General features: G+C 39.7%; 1 protein-coding gene across 1 annotated transcript; it reads right to left on the bottom strand.

Annotated features, from left to right (window-relative positions):
• Positions 1–4,193: 4,193 nt before the first annotated feature.
• On the bottom strand, positions 4,194–8,782 carry pkz (protein kinase containing Z-DNA binding domains; the record flags this gene model as incomplete). The annotated part of the gene is made up of 8 exons (XM_080542496.1): positions 4,194–4,332; positions 4,499–4,561; positions 4,815–4,916; positions 5,298–5,450; positions 5,787–5,967; positions 6,284–6,436; positions 6,590–6,712; positions 8,754–8,782. 8 exons carry the CDS (start codon positions 8,780–8,782, stop codon positions 4,204–4,206), a joined length of 933 nt encoding a protein of 310 aa, XP_080398622.1. The 3' UTR covers positions 4,194–4,203.
• Between the last annotated feature and the right edge of the window lie 1,126 nt (positions 8,783–9,908).

Genomic DNA, 9,908 nt, shown 5'->3' on the forward strand with positions numbered 1-9,908 from the left:
TTCTCAACAGATGAAGGAGCAGTAGTATGTGCAGGGTTGTTTTTCTGCTTCAGTGCCTAGAGGACCTGGGGTTGTGTCTCACACACCCAACTGCATGAGAATACCATTACATTCATACATGGATTAGAACAGTGGTCTTCAACCGGGGGTCCGCGACCCCTAGGGCGTCCGCCATTTTTTGTCATAATAATTGACATTTTTCACCAAAATAATCAGTGAGAATTAAAAAATATAACAAATGATATTGAGTAAAGTACAAGCATTAATAGGCAATAATAAGCTACTTTTGACAAAAACTATTTACAAAATAAATGATGCCCATGATTCTAGAGTCTCACATAACGTCAGCTGGAAAAAGAAAAAAAAACTGTCTAGCAAGCTAGGTGTTGGCTAAAACGCTGCAGTTCGGTCTTCATTGCGAAATTAACGTTAATTAATAACTAGCATAACGTTACTAATTTAGTTAGTTTGATAATAACAAACCCGCCTCTTTGCTTCTCTATGCGCCGCTCCTTTACCATTCCGAGGTCAGATCCCGTGGATCAGTATTGGCGCGCGTCTTTGAATTACGCACAGCTATCCACGAGATTCTGCTACCGCGCGGAGCTGGCTGCGCATTTCAATGCATTTCCGCGGTGCCCTCGCCTGACGTGAAAAATGCGCAATTGTTGATCACTTGGAGGCACTCGAAAGTCAATTTGAGAAGTACTTTTCTGAGACTGAGTCTTGGAGAAAGCACAAGACATGGATACGGTTTCCATGCAAAGACAATGCATCCGACGGCTAAACCTGACAGCCGCTGAGGAAGATCAGCTGATCGACCTAACCACAGACAGTACACACAAGAATGTATACGAGTCACAGCCTCTCACCCAGTGTTCGTTTAATTGTAAACTGTTGCATGAAGTGAACAACTTTCTCAGTTCACCGGAGCTCTTCTCTCTCAACGGTCTTCACGACAACACAGCACCCCCCCCCCCGTGACCACCACCAATCACAGGGGTGCATTGGCAGAAAACACAGTAACAGTGCGAACATGAACATGAACTCAAGCATTAATGAACAGGGTTGCTACAATATTACCGTTATCGAAGTTAACATTCTTACCGTTGCTTAGCAACCGATAAACAACTGTTCAGCGGATGAACACACTTACAATAAAACATAGTTCCATTAAAATACATTAATTAAAAGCTTGTCTTGTCTTTCTTTTGTGAAATATTGATAGATAAATGTGGTAACCATTATAAAAACCGTATAAAAGCGTTATGGAACTCGAAGACGTGGTATATCGTGGATATCGGCACAGCTAGGCACAGCTAGCTTCTCGTTCCATAACGCTTAAAAACTGAAAAGCCTTGGGACTCGTCTCATCAGGAAACCCCAAACATCTTCTGAAGGACATTCAATCTTGTTCCCTTAGAGGAGTCATGGTTGGCTTATCACATGATATTACACACTGAGAAGCATTAAAGTATACATATAAAGTGAGAATGTCAACGAGTTCATCAAGAAAAATATATACTGAAGATATCTCCTCGCTGGCTTATCATTGCATAGAATATGCTTTAAGCCTGGTACACACATTTAATCTGGCCAATTTTGGCCCGATTTCCCCCCTTCCGACCAAGGACAGCAAACGCCCGATTATCGGAGATTACACTACTAGATTATCCTGTGGTGTGAGGTGTGTTAGGAGTCAATTTCTCCCGACAATCTGCTCGGAAAATGGTCGGGGCTGACGATCGTAAATATTAAACATGTTCAATATTTACGATCAAAGGTCCTCTGGTGTGTGGGCGAAATTGACAACTCCCGAGTCCGATTGTGACGTGGATGGAATGTAGCCAATCAGAAGCGAGCTGACTTCTTCTTTTCGTTCTTCTGAACTTTATTTGCCCTGTCGCACATGGCTGCCTCGTACAGGTCAGTCAGGGTACTACGTTAGATCCCGTTTGATCACGCAAGATTTCTGGCTTGGGGGAAGAGACTCTAGATCAGGGGTCGGCAATTAGGTTTGGCCTCGGGCCAAAATTTTTTTGAGCCACTAGATGGCGGGCCCGAACGTTTTTTTTTTTTTTTTTTTTTTTTTTTTTTTCCTTAACACCAGGGGAGCCACCCCTCCTAAATTTCGTTGTTTGGTACCTGTACTGTAGCAATGACAATAAAGACCATTCTTCATTCCATTCATTAATTCATTCATTCATTCATTCATAAGTAATTGATTGTTAAAAAATGTGACACGTTCTAATGCTTTGACTTTTCTTTCGAAAAATGTACACATCGCTAGTCAACTAACACAGCTTGTTTTGTGAGCCTGCTAACAATGTAAAGTAGTGTTGTAGTTAACTAGGTAACAATGTAAAGTAGTGTTCTAGTTAACTAGATAACAATGTAAAGTAGTGTTGTAGTTAACTAGGTAACAATGTAAAGTAGTGTTCTAGTTAACTAGGTAACAATGTAAAGTAGTGTTCTAGTTAACTAGGTAACAATGTAAAGTAGTGTTGTAGTTAACTAGGTAACAATGTAAAGTAGTGTTGTAGTTAACTAGGTAACAATGTAAAGTAGTGTTGTAGTTAACTAGGTAACAATGTAAAGTAGTGTTGTAGTTAACTAGGTAACAATGTAAAGTAGTGTTGTAGTTAACTAGGTAACAATGTAAAGTAGTGTTGTAGCTAACTAGGTAGCAGTCCAATCCATTACGTTGCAGTATTTTGGCTTGACTAGCAAGTTTGTGTTGTGATTCTCAACAACGTTGAAACGTAGTTTCACCCTTTTCCATAGTTTTGAATAATAAATGTGTGGACTGACAATGTAGCGCAGCCTAGCTTATTCTAATAATTATTTAACATACTTTCATTCTGAATGATTCCCCCCTCCTTCCAGACAAGGTCACATTATTATTGGATTGGTTGTTTGCCTGCCGGGTGAAGTTAGCTAAACATTTAACCTGCTAACTAGCAAGAGAAACATCATGTCACTCTCCAAAGGTGTAAAGAGGAAAGTTGACGGTGAAAACAGGGCATTTAAAGAGGAATGGACAGCGAACTATAATGTTCATCCTACCTGGTTTCATCAACGCAAAGCCGTTGTGAGACTCACATCTTCCGTGCTCACAATGTTCCCTTTCTATACATGCGAGTCGTCCTTTTCCTCAATGAATGTGATAAAGACGCACGAGAGGAATCGATTGATGCAAAAAAAAACTTGAGAACTGCCTGCGGATTAAAGTGACGTCCATATAACCAGATATCAAGCAAATACTGACCGATGGGAGATGCCACTTTTCACATTAAGTGAGTACCAAGCCTGTCGTTATTGTATTTAATAACCTAATTGTATTTTTTATATTTTGAATGAATGGCTCATTGTAATTATTATCCCTAATAGCGTGTTTGCTCTGTCGTTTCAGGAGCATAGGCCTATGCACCACCACCCCTCGCATAAGCGGATTACTTTTCTTTCTTTTCTTTTTTTCACCGATTTTGTTGTCAATGTTTTTCAGAATATTAAACTGAATTTGCTTTGTTACTGTTCATATGTGTGTTGCAGTCACATATACGTAAACATTACGTTTGAATTATTTACTGAGCTGGTGTTATTTTTTTCAAACCACACACGGCTATTTCAGCACTACACGTTGTCCACCTACTTATGATTCACTATGAGGGGTTCAGCGTCAGTGCGCTTCGGTGCACCCCGCTGCCTGATTGTCTGTCCCTGTGTCATTCACTCTCAACATGGATAAAAGTACAATAAGCATTATTCAGGTGGAGGTAGATTCTCTATTCGGACATTATAGGCGCTATATGTGGGACTGTCGGTCCGATATTGTAAAAAAAAAAAAAAAAAAAAAAAAAAGTGGATTCTCAAAATATTCTGCTGGGCCAAATATTATTGGTGATGGGCCAGCAATGGCCCGCGGGCCGCCTATTGCCGACCCCTGCTCTAGATTGTCGTAGGACCGATCTTTGTATGTGGTGTGCTGTATTGGGAATATCGGAGCACACCACACACAATACGATCAAAACTGTTCAATCCATGATTTTTTATCTTCATGTGTGGGGTCTCTCTCAGATAAAAAAATCTGTTAAGATTTAGAAAATCTTTATCTGTGTACCAGGCTTTAGTCATGCACACAAGAAAGTGATCTACCCTGAAAAAAGGTACACAGTGTCCACATAACGTACTATCTGCAGTGTTTTACACAGATTTATGATGATACAGTTCAGTTGATTTCCTTAGCAGGAATCTTGATAGGGTTTCTGCAATCTTTTCGGCATCTGGTCTGTCTGCAGGTCTCTCTGAGAGCATTTCACTGATGAGTTTATGCTACGGAAAAAAAACGTGACACAATAAAGAGACTGCATACAGTATACTGTACTCACTCATGACATAGGGATGAAGTGCAGATTTATTTAGCAAAACAGAAAGCAACTTGTGCAATGTTGAATAGAAACTGGACAGAAAAATGAAGGAGACAGCGGTTATACTTCACCTCTGTTAGATACGTGGTCATGAAGTCATTAGGAAAGATCTGTTTCCTCAGGTCCTTGAATACCTTTGATATTAGAGACAACATTTAAATGTATGGTACTTCTTGTAGACTGCTTAGATGCAGATGTCACTCAATTAAGTATGCTTAAGATGATGGAAAATTAGTTTTTTTCAGGTCCTCTGGAATATGGGACACACATAGATATAAAGTTGTAAGAAATGAAGCTTGATCTATAGTTGTCTATGGTTTGTGGCTTGGCTCGAAGCACGTATTTGATGCAGAATCACATGTAAAAGATGTTGGATGGTGTGTTTACCTTACACTTCTCAGAGACGGTGGACATTTTCCACAGAAGTTCAAAACAAATCAATCCAAGTGAAAAAATGTCTGTTTTCTCATCATATATTTTCATTGTCTCCTATAACAAAATAAAATAATTAATCTGTGGTAGTTTTGTACATTCTATTTTTTTTTTTTTTAAGCTGAGAGGTTGATAGAGGTTTTGACCTTACTATAATATTGACTTAACATATCAGTTTGTTCAAATATAAGAACATTGTGATAGAGGACATATCTACCGGTACTTTAAAACATTTTGACTTCATTGACGTTTTGCATATTATAAGCATTCACATCCAATTTCAAGTCAAGCACCAAATGACTATCCCATAATGTCAACAATGAGCTATAACTGTTTAGAATGTATAAAATAGCTATTAGATCAGTGCACTACTTCTAAATCCTTAATAAAGACAAACGTAATGTAGAATATTACTTTAATGGAAAATAAATGAATTACCTGCTCAGGGCTCATGTAGGACATTGTCCCTCTTTGAAACGTTCTCTCCATAGATCTTCCACTCAGAGTCGTGATTCTAGTTGCAAGTCCAAAATCTCCAATCTTAACGACCCAATCTTTGGAACCACCACTTCCAAATAATATATTTTCTGGCTAAAAGAAAGAAAAGAAGGTTATATTGCAATAAACTGGTAGTTATAGACTGGTGGCATACCATGAGGAACAAGTGTTGTTCAATCATGCTTCTAAGTTATAGTAAATACCAATGCCTGGTTATGGATTGGTTAGAGCATGAGACCTGGTCTGAATATGGTCCCTAAACATATCGAAGCATATGAAGCATTTTAGTAGAATACATGACAAACATACAGTATGAACCATTTTAGTAGAATACATTATTCTTATTATAAACAAACGTATGAAGGAGAAGTTCATTGTGGGATAACTATATATTTGCGATAACAAATGGTTCCATCAATACCAACGTACCTTCAGGTCTCTGTGAATAAATCCTTTAGAGTGGATGTAGTCCACTCCATGGACTATTTGCTGAAATATCATAAATGGGTCCTCCTTGGTAGTTCCAGCATTCCTGTCAATCCAGTTGTCTAGTGTCCCTCCCTCACAGAACTCCATTTTAATGAAGAGACAAGGCGATGCGGCCCTGTCACTGACAAAACACACACAAAAATACAAGAAATGCTCTCCGAAAATAATTGTCCAGAAAGTGTATATGATCATTACCATTGCCAGTAGTAATTTGGAAACAAAGTTATTGATGAAAGCTTTCTTAATCATGTCATCTCCTTTTGAATTTGCAATTAGCATATTTTATGAGATGATACAATCACATTTCTCTGGAATATATTGGATTTTACATTTTACAGTATTGTGTATATGACTTGCCTTGACTTGAACCTCCTTATTTTAACATGTCCCTGTATTTGCTCTACTGCAGATAAGACTAATGAAGATGACATGCTTACCTCAAGCTGGTACCGGTCTCTGAATGGGTTGCTTGGTCTTGGCTGACAGTTTCTGATTGGTCAAATTGCTTTGCTTTACTTCCTGCTCCACTAAGTGGCTTGCACGGTGCTTCCTGGTCTGAGTGTTCTGAGGTTTCAGATTCCACTGTTGACCTATTAGTTGAACAAAAGAACATGTAGAATTGGTAGTTTTCACCCAAAATGGCTTGAGTTTTCATCTTATTTAGAATGGAAATATTGTTACAGTACAAAGAGACCTCAATTGATCCAAATCTCTACAGTTAAGATCCATAAGGCTTATCTTACACTGTGCTGCTGTAGCAAGAGTCATGTTCCACCCACTCAGTGTCCTCGACCCAGACCGTGTAGTAACGCACGATGTTAGGATGGTTTAACTCAGCCAAAGCTTTCACCTCTTTATCTGCCTTTCTGCAAGTGAAACAACATCAGCACACACATAAACACATACATAACATCTGATTGTTGCTGGATGGTAATAGTGTCAGACATTCTCCGGTTAAGGACAATTAAAGATAGAGCCAATCCCTGGTACTCTCCTGAGCTCTCTGAATTAATCAAAGAAAGAAACCAAGCCGGGGCTAAGGCTAGATCTACCGATTGACTGTCCTTCAGCTCAGAAATAGATGTAGGCCTACTGTTATGATAAAGTCCCTCACAAGTGCGTGGACATTTGGATTTATGAGGAACTGTCCTTTAAAACGCATGTTGAATGTAGTTTCTGTATAGAAATAAGTCCTGCTTCACCGTTGAGAACAGGAAGAAGATTGTCCAGACCACGCTCCTCCCTATCCGAGACTGTGGTGACGCAATGTACACGTAGCCTCAGTTCTTAAAGTTTTGTATTGTAGTTGTTATGCTTTTGTAACACCTAAGGCCTAATTGGGGCAGCTGTGGCGCAGGAGGTAGAGACGGTGTCTAATGATCGCAAGGTTGGCAGATCGGCGGCTAAGGTGAGAGTTACCTAATCTATTCATATTAAGTTTATGAATGAATGAATGGTCTTTATTGTCATTGCTATAGTACAGGTACCAAACAACGAAATTTAGGAGGGGTGGCTCCCCCGGTGCTAGGAAAGAAAAAAAAAACTAAAAAAAACACAAGAAGGGAAGGAGCTGGTTTACATAAATAAAGGCTATGTACACTATCCACTATACTATACTGTACAGATAGACGACTAGGGTTGTCATATTGCACATAGTGTTATTGCACATTAATTTGAAGTGTCGCAGTTTGCAGGCTTGAAATAACCTTTAAGATTAATAAGATTAATCAAATGTATAGAAAGTATTCTCTTACCTGGTATTCTTCGCAATCTTTACTGCATAGTTTTTGCCATCTAGTTTTAATTTTGCTTTGGCAACGCATCCAAAGCCACCGGCACCTAGCACACTGATTGATTCAAAGTCTTTGGAGAATCTGAAATGATGAAAGGTTAATTCAGATGTTGGGTCTAAAATTAGAAGAGAGTGGGTAAGTGGTAAACATATGTGACACAGTCTGGTCATTTGGGCAAGTTGGGCAAAATGTTCAGACTTTTATTTTGAAACATGGAACTACGTTTCAACGTTGTTGAAAAAAATCACAACAAAAACTCGCTAGTCAAGACAAAAATACTGCAATGCAATGGATTCGGTGAGTAATCCCCACTGCTCCCTAGTTAACTATAACACTACTTTACATTGTTAGCAGGCTCACAAAACAAGCTGTGTTAGTTGACTAGCGATGTGCCATTGATTTTCAACAACGCTGAAATGTATTTAAATTTTTCGAAAGAAAGGTCCGAACATTAAATCGGATGCCGACTTGCGGACCAATTGACCAGACCATGTCACTGTATATGACTATTATTCAAATGTGTTATTCTCCCAGTCTCAGTGGTTAACATTTAATTCAACAGTAGGCTACCCTGTAGGAAATGTATAGCTAATTACGCTATGAAGACAGTCTCACGGAAATTCAGAACAGTCTCTACCTGGAGTTGGCAGTCAGTCTGATGGAAATATGTTGATCATCACTGCCAAAGGAAAAAAAAAAGCTTTGAAATAATAGTCTGGAATAATCATTTGTTTGCTCACAATTCCCAAATTACTATGCCTCTCATGTATCGATATAACTTTACCTTTTGTATGTAAGTAACTCTCCACATGTTGCTTCATCACTCATAGTCCATAACTCCCCACACTTTTCCACTTTGCCTTTAGTTTGCATGCCATATAGATACTTTTTGACCATCTTTCGTGGTTGACACAGTTCTTTGGCAATTTCAGGCGTTTTCATCCCTTTGCCTTTGCTATTAACTGATATCAGCACCCTTCTCAACTCCTCCTCTGGGATGGATGGTTCAGCTGACTCAGCACTACTAATCATGACTCCTTGTGGTTTCCCAAGGGACCAAAGGGGGGGTTGTCCCGGTATTTTATGGACACGCCCAGCGTCCTCTAATCCGTACAAGAGACCATTCACGTCCTTGGCAGTCATCAGTCCAATTCCCTTCGAAATTTGGAGGGCAGTAGCTCCCTCCTTCTTCCCCTTTAAGAGGGCACATATCTTTTCTGCAAAGTCCCCCTCATTTTCCTGCTGGTTGTTACAAGACATTACCTCTGGGAGAGTAAGGATGAAAACATAGATTAATGATCATGATCAAGTTCAAAACACTAGACACAGGTGAGTTTTGTTAACAGTTGACAAACTGATGAGGAACAGTTTGTGGGACTAGTAGATCTGCCTTACCATCATAACAACCAAGCGCATTATATAATAATAATAATAATAATAATAATAATAATAATAATAATAATAATAATACATTAGACTTATATAGCGCTTTTCTAGACACTCAGACGCTTGATGACACATGACACATGACACACTGTACATCTGTACACACTATGCACTGTCTGGCTGCATGCCAAATCCATTTCGTTGTCACTGTACTTGTACTATGCCAGTGACAATTAAATTGAATTCACTCTGAATCAGAATATATAATGTCCCCCTTTAAATCAGATCGTTGTTTCTCAACTGGTGGGTCGCCAACTCGTTCTGAATGGGTGTTTAGCTATGTTACACCGTAAGGTCACCTACTGTTAAAACTTCTACAGTGGCGTAGGGGACGGGCCCGCAAGCAACGCACCGCGGGAGGGGGGGGCCAGCCTCTAGGGGGCCCCCTAACATTGGATACTGTGGTGGGTTGACATAATTCACCCACGGTGGGTTGGGAGTATTGTTCCGCACGGACAGTTAAGTGCGTGGTACCCGAGTTGTTTATTCAGTTACTGCTTGAGTGTGTTGTTGACAATCGTTCATGTTCTTCATTAAACGTTTAGCTTTGTCATTTGATACGCCGCCTCCGACTCCCATCTCTCGGCACTACGATACAAACTTTTTTTTTTTTAGGCAGCGAGACACAAGACCCTGCAGATAAATGAGCAAGCGAAAGTACCGTACCTCAGTGGTGCGCAAAAACAGCAAGAGCAATATAAAATGTAACAAAATGCAGCGAAACTTCCCAAAATGTCATATTCTCACAAACCGACCCAAAGCAGCTTCTGCGACTAACGCGGGTAGGGATGCAGTTAGCCCTGGGTCAGGGACGAACGTCGTG

This window comes from Nansenia antarctica, assembly GCF_963989245.1.
Source record: "Nansenia antarctica genome assembly, chromosome: 11".
Lineage (NCBI taxonomy): Eukaryota > Metazoa > Chordata > Actinopteri > Argentiniformes > Microstomatidae > Nansenia > Nansenia antarctica.